Source organism: Rhinoderma darwinii, chromosome 2 (assembly GCF_050947455.1).
Source record: "Rhinoderma darwinii isolate aRhiDar2 chromosome 2, aRhiDar2.hap1, whole genome shotgun sequence".
Lineage (NCBI taxonomy): Eukaryota > Metazoa > Chordata > Amphibia > Anura > Rhinodermatidae > Rhinoderma > Rhinoderma darwinii.
The window spans coordinates 357104074-357117178 of record NC_134688.1 but is presented as its reverse complement, the minus strand read 5'-3'; the positions used below and the strand labels follow the sequence as shown (position 1 = coordinate 357117178).

The 13105-nt window shown below is 44.1% G+C and overlaps 1 protein-coding gene across 5 annotated transcripts in view; it reads right to left on the bottom strand.

Moving 5' to 3' along the window:
• The window catches only part of CSDE1 (cold shock domain containing E1), a 72991-nt gene that overhangs the window by 19898 nt on the left and 39988 nt on the right, over positions 1-13105 (bottom strand). For all 5 annotated transcript variants that reach the window (XM_075853811.1, XM_075853814.1, XM_075853812.1 and 2 more), the window contains 4 exons: positions 10558-10642; positions 10242-10370; positions 9050-9175; positions 147-359 (listed from right to left, as the gene is read on the bottom strand). In XM_075853811.1, the coding sequence (XP_075709926.1) occupies positions 147-359; positions 9050-9175; positions 10242-10370; positions 10558-10642 (553 nt within the window). The remainder of the gene's footprint in view (positions 1-146; positions 360-9049; positions 9176-10241; positions 10371-10557; positions 10643-13105) is intronic.

The window sequence follows — 13105 nt, the reverse complement described above, 5'->3', positions numbered from 1 at the left end:
GAAACCCAAAATCAGGATTTTTTTAAAATTGCATCATTTTAATTTATTTTTTTAGACTCATTAGAATTTGTCCAGGCATGCCTCTAATACAACTAACCAGGATTATTCTAAGCGTATACACACGTATAATCATAGCTAATACTAACCATTTCTCTTGACTCATCCGTAAACTCGAAAGTATCTAGAAGAACCTCAATATTTGTGGCACGTTCTAATTTGTCCCGACGATCTGTTGAAATGTTGAATCGCACATGATCGCCTTCCAAAAGGGTCACTTTGGATTTTGTATCTTTATCTCCAAAAGGAAGCTCTTTAGGGATCACAAAGTCAACTTTTATACGTCCTGGTAAAGGATCATTCTATAAAAGTAAACAAAGCAAATTTTTGAAAATAATGTAATGGACTCTTCCAAATCAAATACTTTGCATGACATGAGTCCCAAGCACCACTTGTATTCTTCGGTGCTTTACGTGGAGCAACCTTTCATGCATAACCATTACAAAAATATCCAAGGCACTGTTTATTTCTTAAGACAGGCGATGTTTCGGCCTCTTTCAAGCAAGGACAAACGTGTAGTTTTCAACTATTTAAACACTCTTCCTTGGTGCGGACCACACCTCCTCTGCTTTTTGGTCACACCCCTATTACCAAAGAAATAGTAGACAACAAAAACACAAGTCTTAAAATATGTTGAAAAAAATAATATAAGCTATTAAAAAAAAAACATTACGACTTCCGGTTCCGGCGATGCAGGACGCGAGTGACTGAGCTCCCGCTCCCGTCTAGCCTTCTTGCCCGCAACAGTCGATCCGGCGGCGACAATCAGCTGTGAAGCCACCAGCCCTGCACACAGGAACATACCCGGTGGTGCCTGTATGGACAGGTACCTCCTCAGAAGTGCGCATAAACCAGCCATGGAAGACTCGGCCGTGGAAAAGGGAGGTAAGATGGCGGCGCTTCCCGCCACTGCTCCCCTGCTATACACACAGGATGATGAGCCACAGCAGCCTCAGTCCCAGCCTTCAAGCCCTGCAGAACCCATAGCCTCTTCTCATCATGCACCTATTGATTATATAGCCCTGGCCCGTGAAGTGGCCAAGCAGATAGCGCCAGACCTGCAAAAGGCACTGGAAAAAACGGTGCAAGATTCCCTGAACCGCATGCATTCGGACCTGGCACAAGTCACTTCCAGGACTGATGAATTAGAACAGCGTATGACGCTGCTGGAGGATGAAAACGAGCGCCTGCAATCCAAACTTAAAGTGGTGCTATCTGCTACTACGCAGTTGGGGGACAAGGTGGAGGATCTGGAAAACCGCTCCAGGAGGAGCAACCTACGACTGGTGGGTCTGAAGAAGCGGTGATCCCTTCCGATTTACAGCGACTATGTGAGAGGACATTGCCAGCAGCTTTAGGTCTTCCACGTCCCTGCCGGGTGGAGAGGGCACACAGGGTGGGGCCGGACCCCAGAAATCTCCCAGCAGCGGATGACAACAGTTCGCTTTGTCCCAGACAAGTAATCTTTAAACTGTTGGATTACAATGATAAGGTGGCACTTCTGAAAGCATTTTGCAGCAGATCGCGTCCTTTGGAAATAATGGGCATAAAAGTGCTACTTTTCGAGGACTATTCTACGGAGGTCGCAAAACGCAGGCGTTCTTTCAGCAAGATCTGTACCGCGCTGTTCCAAGCGAAAGTACGTTTTAACCTGCAGTACCCAACCATCTTACGGGTGTTTCAAGAAAACGGGCGGACCAAGATTTTCACCACACCGAAGGAAGCGGAAGACGCACTTGGAGAGCTCTGTAGACACAGACCCCAGCACGAGGAGCATCGCAGTCCAGCACAGTGTCCACATCGCAAGTCAAGAGAAGTCAGACGGAGTCGACGGGATATGGAGCAAACTGGGCAGAAGCTTTAATGCCCACACCAGGAAGATCCCAGGGAGGTCGATCCGGAAATGGAGGGGACTCTCCGAAGCCGCAGAGGCGACCGCGGGATCGCACCCGATCTACGTCTCCTGATTGACGGGCGAAGTTTTCTCAGCACCATTTTATCTGATGTGATAGTCATGTGGACGCTGTAGATCAATCGCAGGTTCCGATCGTCTGCAGATAAGTTTGCAGATAATCTTAAAGTTCTGATGGCTGCATTTGGCGGTCTTATAAGGCACCTTGTTCCGGTCAGCAACTGACCTAATGTTATAATGTTACAATGTTAAAATGTATGCATTCTGATATTTTCCCGCATTTCTACTGCAGGGGATTAGAGAGTGAGTTAGGGCATGCTCTGAGATCTCTCCTTGTGGGAGTGCTCGACCGGGAATGATACAAGGCCTCCCCTACGCAAGGGATTAGTTATAACTGCCATAGGTCGCATACTTGGGGAAGGTTCGGTAGGGGATTCTGGAAAATGAGGCAGGGAAGTCTAGCGGTGGAGCAGGGATCATTTCGACACGTTAGGTTATAGTCCAAACGGACTCTAAGATGGTAGATCGATGGTATAAGATTGTATACATTTGTGTATAGGCGGCAAAGGGTTAATGAGGTGGTAAGGGCAGGTGCAGCTTACTCATTGAAGGTGATATATATGCAGGTCTGGGGGGGGAGGGGGGAGGGAGGGACGTGTTTTGGCACAACAGAAAAAAGTGAAGTCTCTTACGCCAATGGGTATTAAGGGGCTGATGACCCTTGCCGCAGGTGATTTTTCTTTTTTTTTAGGTAATGGCCCGATGGCCTTGATATGGAGTTTAGTTTTGGTTTCTAAGCCGGGTTTTGGCTACGTTCTTAATGTTTACGCATGGCTTTTGGGAAACGATGGATCTGACTCCCCGAACCCATCACGACTTTTAGACATTTTAGCTCATCTTATGCACTGCCCAATAACATGAAAATAATCTCACGGAACGTTAAGGGGCTTAGGTCCCCACAGAAACGGACCAAACTTTTGCGACACATGAAACGATTACCCCCAGATGTGGCCCTATTACAGGAAACTCACCTTACCGAGCCAGAATTTAAGTATTTGCAAAAATTCTGGGTGGGTCAGGTTTTTGGCTTGCCGGCAAAGGATGGTAAGGCGGGAGTTATAATTTTGGTACACAAAAATTTTACCTTTACGCTTGTGTCCCAGGAGCGTGATGAGGAGGGCCGTTGGATCCATCTAATGGTGGAACATGCAGGGGAAACCATCAGTATTCATAATGTGTATGGCCCAAATGCGGTCAACACAGGTTTTTTTGGTCACTTGGAAGCCCAACTCCAGCAGGATCGTACTAGGCTTTTAATTCTAGGAGGAGACCTTAACACTGTAAGGTCCTCCAAGGAAGATAGCAGCGCAGGGACTAGTTCGCAGAGAAATAGGGATAAGATCTTGCCAGACTTTTTAAGACACACGGCCCTAACAGATGCTTGGAGGAGTCTGCACCCTGATGCGCGGGAATACACGCATTTTTCTCATGTCCATCAGTCATGGTCGCGTATTGATTATTTGTTAGTTAATGACGCCTTATCTCGACGGTTACGTGAAGCGGCGATTGAGGATCTTGTTATTTCGGACCATGCCCCGGTTACCATTACTATGGCCGACACAGTAGCTAGGGGAACGGATTTTATTTGGAGGTTCCCCTCCTTTCTGGCAAAAGATGAGGGCTTTCTACAGAAGCTAAAGGGATGGTGGACGGAATATGATGGGGATAATGCGTCACATCGTTCGGACCAGTCACTGTATTGGCGTACAGCCATAGTGGTAATACGAGGGAAAATTATGCAATTTATGTCGAATCTTAAACGCAAGACCACCGAAGGGTACAAGGCAGCGAGTGACCGATTACGGTGTGCACCGATTACGGTGTACATACACAGCATTTCTACACTTTCCATCAACATCTTTGGGGGAGAAATGGAGGGAAGCTAAGCAACAATTTGATCAGTGGTTAGATAAAAGAGAAAGTATTTATCGGTCCCAATTTGATGCTGATCTAATGCGTTTCGGCAATAAAGCGTGCAAATTATTAGCGCGACTAGCGATGGGGAGGTTTGCACCGTCACACATTTCTACACTTAAAGACTCCAACGGAAAACCTACATCAGACCCAAAAAAAAATAACACTATATTAAGTAAATACTATCAAGCCCTTTACGCAGACACGCCCATAGACCCCCAAAAAGGTAGGGAATTTTTGGAGAAGGTAAAGCTGCCAGGGCTCACTCAGGAGCAGAACGACTACTTGAGCGCAGAGATTACCTTAGAGGAAATCCAGAGCACCATTAAGACCTTATCCAACGGAAAGGCCCCGGGTCCAGATGGATTTACAGGAGAGTTTTTTTTAAGTCCCTGAGAGAAGAAATTAGCCCTACCTTGGTGAAATACTATAATATTTTACTAAGGACTGGTACTCTCCCAGCAGAGGCCAAAACAGCGCATATAAAAGGTATTACCCAAGAAGGGGAAGGATCCTCTTGACCCGGGGTCGTACCGTCCTATATCACTGATAGACCAAGACCAGAAATTACTCACAAAAGTTTTGGCCAATCGTCTGGCTACGTATCTACCCACACTGGTGGGAAAATCCCAAGTAGGCTTTGTAAAGTACAGGGCAGCAGTGACTAATTTACGTAAGGTGTTGACGGTGCTAGAAACAGTCAGGCACGATCCCCAGCCAGGTACCCGGCCGGCACTCTTAGCGCTAGACGCAGAGAAAGCTTTTGATAACATACAGTGGGAATGGCTGGGGATGGTGCTGGACAAAATGAATGTCCAGGGAGCCTTCGGGTCTTCTTGAAGGGTGTTTACAATAATCCCCAGGCCCGCGTTCATTCCTCAGGGTTTCTGTCGGATCCCCTTCAATTGCATAAAGGAACTCGGCAGGGATGTCCCCTGTCGCCACTGTTATTCAATCTAGCACTGGAACCTATGGCTAGATTCCTGGAGGAATCAGATATGTTCAGAGGTATTCAGGTGGGATCACTGGCAGTTAAGTTAGCCCTGTTTGCTGATGACATCATACTTTTTATGTCAAATCCTCAAGAGCATTTAATGCCGGTTTTTCATTTTTTACAGGAATTTGGGCAGTGCTCGGGATATAAAGTCAACCTAGCTAAAAGCGAACTGCTGGAGTTGGGCAAACCATTGCCTAAGACCTTTTGGCAATCCTTGGGATGTGGGATATCCCCGGTTGAACACTGCATTACTTATCTGGGCATTAAGATAGGGAAGGTGCCAGACACCCTGTATGGCCTAAATTATCCCCCGTTATTTAAAAAATGCAAGAGGAACTCACCCGATGGTGCCAATTGCCGTTATCCCTTCTGGGGAGGTGCCACCTGATTAAGATGGTTAGTTTTCCTAGATTGCTATACCCCTTTCAAACACTCCCTCTCCTATTGAAACATGTGGATGTCTCTAAACTGACTTCCTCATTCACAAAATTTATATGGGCAGGAAAAAGGCCTCGCATTGCACTCACCAAGCTCATGATGGGCAAACAAGAAAGGGGTTTGAACTTCCCGAATATCAGGGGATATAACGTGGCATGTCTTTCGTCATGTAGTGGATTGGCTTCACGAAACGAGCCACTGTTCCAACTTCTGGAGGGGGAGTATGCCTCACCCTGGAACCTGAAAGCTTTGCTACATTGTAGAGTTGCTTCTCTTCCGTGCCGTCTCAAAACCTCCATTGTATTGAGATACACAGTCCTAGCTTGGAAAGCGGTACGTAATCACTTTGACCTACCTCACCTGCTATCGAAACATATGCCGTTGGGCGGACACCTGGAATTTCTACCGGGAGTAGGCAAGGGAGACAGATTTGCCTCTTGGGGGACTGTAGGCATTAATAACGCTGGGGATCTTATGCATATAGAGGAAAGGAGATGGTTAACCGGGGCGGAATTCACCGCTAAACTTAGACCCCTAGAGGGTAGGGTTAATTTTTTTACAAATTCTTCAGGCGCGAACATTTTGCACCTCTAGGCTCAGGGATTTGAATAAGGAAGCCACCTCTCACACTCTAGATGAGGTCATAGGTCCAACGACTGTGCGTGCGACTATTTCAGGGTTGTATCGAGCACTGGGGGATGGTTTTGTTCGTCCGCAATCAAGGGTTAGATTCAAAGTCTGGGAACGATGGACTCAAGATCCAGGTATAGGTGAGATCATATTGGGGGGTTGGGAGACGGTACGGAAGAGTGTTATAAACGAGAGCTGGAGGGAAACCCATTTTAAATTGATGCATTCGGCTATATATGGCTTTAATATTTTGCCTTCACAATCCTTCCCCGACCGCATTACGTGTTGTCCCAAATGCAACACCCCCCTGACGAATTTGTGGCATGGAGTATGGGGGTGTGTTCATACTAAGCGATTTTGGGTGATGATACACAAATCTATTTCGGATCATTGGAAAACGAAACTCCCAATGACGCCTCAAGCGCTGCTGTTCCATCAGGCGCGACCGCCGGAGGAAGAGGGTGCTCGAGGGGTGAGATCTCCTCCCCTGCTGGTGCACACGATTTTACTGGTGGCCTTGAGATGCCTCCTGAGTAAATCGCTGGAAACAGACACGCCGGGGTTAGACCTGATAGTGTCTCGCCTGAAACAGTTATTAGTTCTTGAGAGGGTGGAGGTGGAAAGATGGAAGGAAACGGGAACCAAGAAGCTATTCGCTAAATGGCAAATATTCATAGAATCGCAGTGCACAGCAGCCGAGGTAGTGGAATTTGTTACGCCTTTCCGGCACACAGCGTGGTATTATACGCAGCTCTTGGCAGGCACTTTAGGGGGTCTGCAACTTTGATCTAGTCAGGGGATAAATGAAACATAGCTACTCATTGATGATCTAAGTCGTGTTGGGGATGGGGGAAGTCATGTTTTCTGTTTATATGAAGATCGACACTTATGCCATGTTTGTATGTTGTGTTATGTTTAATTCAATGTTAATTTGATGGCAGTTGAGTGCTGTGCACTTATGACGCAACCTTTGCGTGAAATGTTTATAAGAAAATGTGAAAACTGTTAATAAAAAAATGATGTTTAAAAAAAAATAAAAAAAAAAAAAATACCATTACACCTGCATAGGGTGATAGGCTGCGATCAGTCAGTTATGCAAGTAAAAGAATGGCTCACGATCTTATATCACAAAGGTATTACCTGACCATCCACACAGTCCTATACAAATACTAAACACAATATAATCTTGGTCATGGTGTTTACCGCTACACCCATCTAAAAATGAGGTTTTACACATCCATGTGTAAACGGCCCCAATATCTTTAGCGAACTTTTCCTTCCTTTGCCATTAAATTGTTTGTAATCCACTAAACCCCATTCTATCCATTGGTCGATAGATTGGTTTACTGGACCACATGCGTAATCTCTGATGCACCACGTGGTCCAGTCCAGTGTGATGCTTACCAATGAATCCCTATCTGTAATGACATTGCGCCAGACCCACTGGAATACAATTAGTTCACGTGTGCTATGTGTAATGCACCACGCGATTGGAGGAATGCTGGGCTCAGCCAATGAGCATGTCGGTCTTGTTGTCATAACCGCATTTTAGAGTATTCAGCGTAAAATCCTTTTCTTGTCCAGTTCATTGGGGGACAAAGATAGTGGGTATATGCTGTTGCCAATAGGAGGCTTGACACTAACAATTCAAAATTGTGGCTCCTCCTACAGGATATACCCCACCTTCAGAGACTGAGCCAATTCAGTCTATCCATAAGCAGTAGGAGAAACAAACAAGGTAAGTAAAAAGTTGGGTCAAAATTATAGAGGAGAATCCCTCCAATTGAAAACCATGAAAGAAAAACCTTAGACAGACGGTTGGGCGTTCTGTTCCCTAATGAACTGGACGAGAAAAGGATTTCACGGCAAGCACTCTTGTTCGCAGGATGTTCCAACGCAGTCTCTGGGGGCGGGAATAGAAGAAAGGACAGTCACCTATTCTACAGATGCCTGCAAGACTGCGCATTCAAGGGAAGCTTCTGCAAAAGCAAAAAGGTGTGTATCCGATTCAGACGCAAAAATTCTGCCGTGTGAACATACCCTTAGTGTCAAGCCTCCTTGTGGCAACAGCATATAGCCATGGTCTATGCCCCCCCCCCCCCCCAATGTAACGACGAGAAAGTAACGTTTTGTTTAGTTTCGCAAAACAATGTAATTCCTCTGTTTTAGTATATGCTACACGTTAGCAGAGGAAAGCAAAAATTCTCCTCTCATCAGGGAGGACACATGAACCAATTGTATTTCATTAAGTCTGGTGCGAGGTCCCTACAGATCAAGGAAGTCGCTGGTCATGCCAGACTGGACCACGTAGTGAATCGGGGATTGCACGCGTGGTCCGGTAAACAAATACGCTTTCATTAGACCTAGGGGCGGGCACATGGATCCATCAAACAATGGATAGGATGGGATTTGGTGGTGTACAATTAAGTAAATGGCGATCGCAGCAAAGGCAGCAAAAGTAAAATAAAGATATAGAGGCCATTTACACATGGATGTGGAAATTCCATCTTTAGATCAGTAGACACCATGGTCAGAATTGGATTGTATACAGTAGGTGTATAGGACTGTATGGATGGTCGGGTAAGACCGTTGCAATATTTTCCCAATAGGATATACGATCGTGAGCCATTCTTTACAATCAATACCTGACAGCAACCCATCTCCTTATGCAGGTGTAATGTTTGTTTTTTTAAGAGATTTTAAAACGGTTAGGTTTTAAGGTCTGTAGTTATGGTAATTGGGGCACAACGATGCAGTAGAGGTGTGGTCAACACCAAGGAAAAAAAGGTTTGACTAGAGGGAAACTGCACGTTAGTCATTTCTGCTTTTGTCATTGCTTGAGAAAGGCCGAAACGTCACCTGTCTTAATGAAATATTAATAAAAGCGAAGGTTCATCTTCATTTTCGGTGGCTTGGATATTTTTCCCATTTTGGAATCGAACACATATGTGCATTTGTGCTATAAAAGTATTCAAGTCTGAATGAAAGTATTTTCCAAACTCGCAATGCAATGGAGTCATTGTTAGAACTCCTTCGCTTACCTGGTTTTTGTTGGGTACTTTAGGGATAACTTTGGTAACCTCTCCTTCAAAGTGTTCAATGCTGATATCTTCAAAAATAACAGTTCCTTGAGGTAGGAGCCTCACATCGGTTGCAACTTCTTTACCCTGCAAAGTAAAAAAACTAAAATTATTAAAGAGTACCTAACCTTTCAGAAGAAGTCACATGTGTATACACAATAAAACAATTTCTGACCATTATAGGACTTGTATTCTGCGTTATTTAGCAGTTTTCCTCTGCAGGCTCTCTAATTCTCAGTGGTCTCTGAGCTTGTGGGTGGTGCTTAACTGCTATCATGTCTACTCTACACCGCAGACATAGAAAAGACGCACGCACACACGCACTCACTCACCCAGCACTGGGGTGACAGAAATCTTAGCAGCAGCCTGTGTCTCACTCAAAGGCCTTATTCAAACAAAGTTATTTTACGTCCGTGTCGTGTCCGTTGAAATAACCGACAGCACACAGCCCCATGCAAATCAATAGGGCTGTCCACACATGTGATTTCTCAGGCAGCGTGTGTTTATTTCATGAAACTCACTGCATACCCATTGAAGTCTATGGGTGTGTTTCACGCACCAGTTGAAATGAGGAAAAAAAACAACAAAAAAAACTAGGAACACTGATGCCACGCGGAAAGCACACCGTGCCACACTGAAGTGCATGACATATGGTCCTTTTTTTGCGTATGCATAACAGACACGCTTGTCTGAATAAGGTCTAATCCTGCCTCCTACCCCTGCTCACCCCTCCCCTGATTTATATGTAGCGTGTCTGTCTCACTCTCTCTAATCCCTGCTCCCCTCCCCATTGACTTGTATAGGCAGGCAGTGAAGTGACACACCGCCACCATCTGCAGCCTGTCAATTCTGCTTTGTAACTAGAGAAGGACTTTGCTTGATAACAGGGGGTGGACAGCAGATTACAGAAATGGAGACACCTAATGGAAGTATCATCACAGAATTTGCATGAATAAAACTACGGAGTTTTAAACAGTAAGCAAATTACAAAGTAGTTCTATATCAGGTATACTATCAGAGTAAAATACGGTGCTTGAAAAGTTATTGTCCATTTGAGTGTAGTTAAAAAGAACAAACACATGGAAGGATTCAAAGGAAAAAAAACAAAAAAGTAGTACAAATAGAACAAAGGCAAAAACTGTTTAACACATACATTTCGATCCTTGATTGTGAATTCTACATCATCTCCAGGCTGTAAGGCTTCAAGGTCTCCCTTAAATTCACTGTAGTGAAAGAATATCTCCTTTACAACATCCCCCCTTTCAATGAACCCAAAGGCTTCCTGCAGACAGCAAAAAGTTAAAGTGGTCATAGTAGTTCAATACACAGGATTTTAATGCTTTATATAAAAAGGGCGCAGTCACACATGGCGTAATATTGCAGAATATTTTTAATATATAGTCAAACATTGTATTTTTTTTTACAATACAAAGCAGTTATGCCACGTGTGACTGCAGCCTAAAACTTACCTTCATGGCACAGACCACACCCTGACAACGCATTTGCTTCCTTTTCATAAGCAGCATGATGTTACGAGCACTTACTGCGCCAGTGCTAAAAAAAAAAATAATATTAAAAAAGCATTAAACAAGACCTAAATTGCACAAATTTTTTTTTTTAAAAATTGGTATGACTTATAGGTGTAACCTTGCTTCAATCCAAAAGGATAGGGGAAACAGACTAAGGTCCTAGACACACACGACAGGGTTACCCGGCCATGTGACGGCCGTTCAAAAAACTGTAACAATAGACCCCAAGTGGGGCTATACACACGGTGGATTTTTTGACGGCCCTGAGAATCAGGCCGTCAAAAAATGTGACATGCCGTATTTTCGGGCCGTTGTCCCGGCCCCCATAGAAGTCTATGGGGCCAGGTAATACACGGACATCACTGAAATGTGTTCCTGGGTGACAGCCGTGTCTTCCGTTGCTCTGTCTCTCCTCCTCACAGTGCGAAGTGCAAGTGAGGAGGAGGGTATTTTTTTGCTCCCTGTAGGAGCGGAATCCCCAATCCCTGGCCACAACTTCCACTCCAGGAGAAGTCCCTGACTTCACTGTCCATATATGGACAGTGTGACGTCAGGGACTTCTGAAGCGGAATCCCCGGCCCGGTGGCTGGTGTTTCTGCTCCAGAAGTCCCTGACTTCACTGTCCATATATGGACAATTAAGTCAGGGACTTCTCCTGGAACGGTGGCACTATCTACAGAAAGGTAGGGGGGGTGCTATGAAAAAGGGGACTGTGTGGCGCTACCTACAGAAAGGTAGGGGGGCTGTGTGGCGCTACCTCAAAATTTTTTGGCTGCCGGCTAGGATTGTTTTTTAACAGAGATGAAACTAAAGCAATAAAAAAAGAACCTGGAATGAAAAAGTAAAATTACAGATTTCCAGATTAAAACCCCCCCCAAAAAAACTGTGCGTTTTTAATGCAATTTAAACCTAAATACACAGCTCAAGAATAGAGCTATTAAAAAAAACGTCAATAAAAAGCATTGATTGTATAAAGGGATTGGCCTAGGCCGTCTTTGAGGGGTGTCTGGGTCTCTGATCTCACATTGGGCATCAGTAGAACCACCAGTCTTAGATATCCAAAAAAGGCTCATCAATTTAACATCACCTGATATTCAGGGGACTTAACCCGTTAGTGACCGCCAATACGCCTTTTCACGGCGGCCACTAATGGGCTTTATTCTCATGCATACGCCTTTACACGGCGCTGTATCAGAATAAATAGAGCAGGGAGCCGTTAAATCTTCCTGTTCTCAGCTACCAGATGTAGCTGGGGGCATCCCTGCTCGAACGGGTGAGATCGATATCCGTATAACCCCCTCAGTTTTGGAAAGAGGGTGGGAGCTCCCTCTCTCTCCCACCGACACCCGGCGATAAGACCGCCGAGTGTCTGTGTCTAATAAAGGCCCCCAGGTCTGCCTGCAGTGAATGCCTGCTAGGTCATGCCAGAAGAATGGCCTAGCAGATGCCTGCCCGTTTTAAATGGACAGGCAGTAATACACTGCAATATTTATGCATGTAAAAAAAAAAAAAAATGTTCCCCTTACAAAATGCTTTACTATTACAAGAACAAAATAAAGTAAAAAAAAGTTACACATATTTGGTATCGCCACGTCCGCAACGACCCAAACTATAAGGTTATTACATTTAACCCGCAGGGTAAACGCCGTAAAAATAAAATAAAAAACAAATGGAAAAACAGCTGTTTTCTGTGAATCCTGCCTTAAAAAAAAAAAAAAAAAAAAAAAAAAGGGGGGATCACAAAACGGTACCAATTAAAACTACAAATCGTCCCGCAAAAAAAACCCCTCCTACAGCTGCATCAGCGGAATAAAAAAAAAAAAAAAAAAAAAAAAAAAAAAAAAAGTTATGGCTCTTCAAGTATGGAGACACAAAAACAACATTTTGAAGAAAAAACTTTTTTTTACTGTGTAAAAGTAGTAAAACATACAAAATCTATACAAATTTGGTATCTTTGCAATCGTAACAACCCGCTGAACAAAGTTAGTGTTATTTATACCACATGGTAAACAGCGTAGATTTAGGACGCAAAAAAAGATTGACGACATTTCTGGGGTTTTTTCTATTCCCCCCCAACCCAAAAAAAGGTAAAAAGTTAAATCAATAAATATGTACCCCAAAATGGTGCTATTAAAAAAATACAACTTGTCCCGCAAACAAGACCTTATAAAGCTATGTCGATGCAAAAAAAAAAAAAAAAAAAAAAGAAGTTATAGCTCTTGGAATGAGACCATGGAAAAACGTAAAAATTAGCTTTGTCATTAACCCCTTCCAGCCACAGCCCTTTCAGATTTTAATTTTAGTTTTTTCCTCCCCACATTCCAAAAGCCATAACTTTTTAATTTTTCCGTCGATAAAGTCCTATGAGGGCTTGATTTTTGCGGGACTAGTTGTAGTTTTTCGTAGCACCATTTATTCTGCCATATAATGTACTGAGAAATGGGGAAAAATTTTGTGGGGCAGAAAATTAAAAAAAACAAACAAAAAA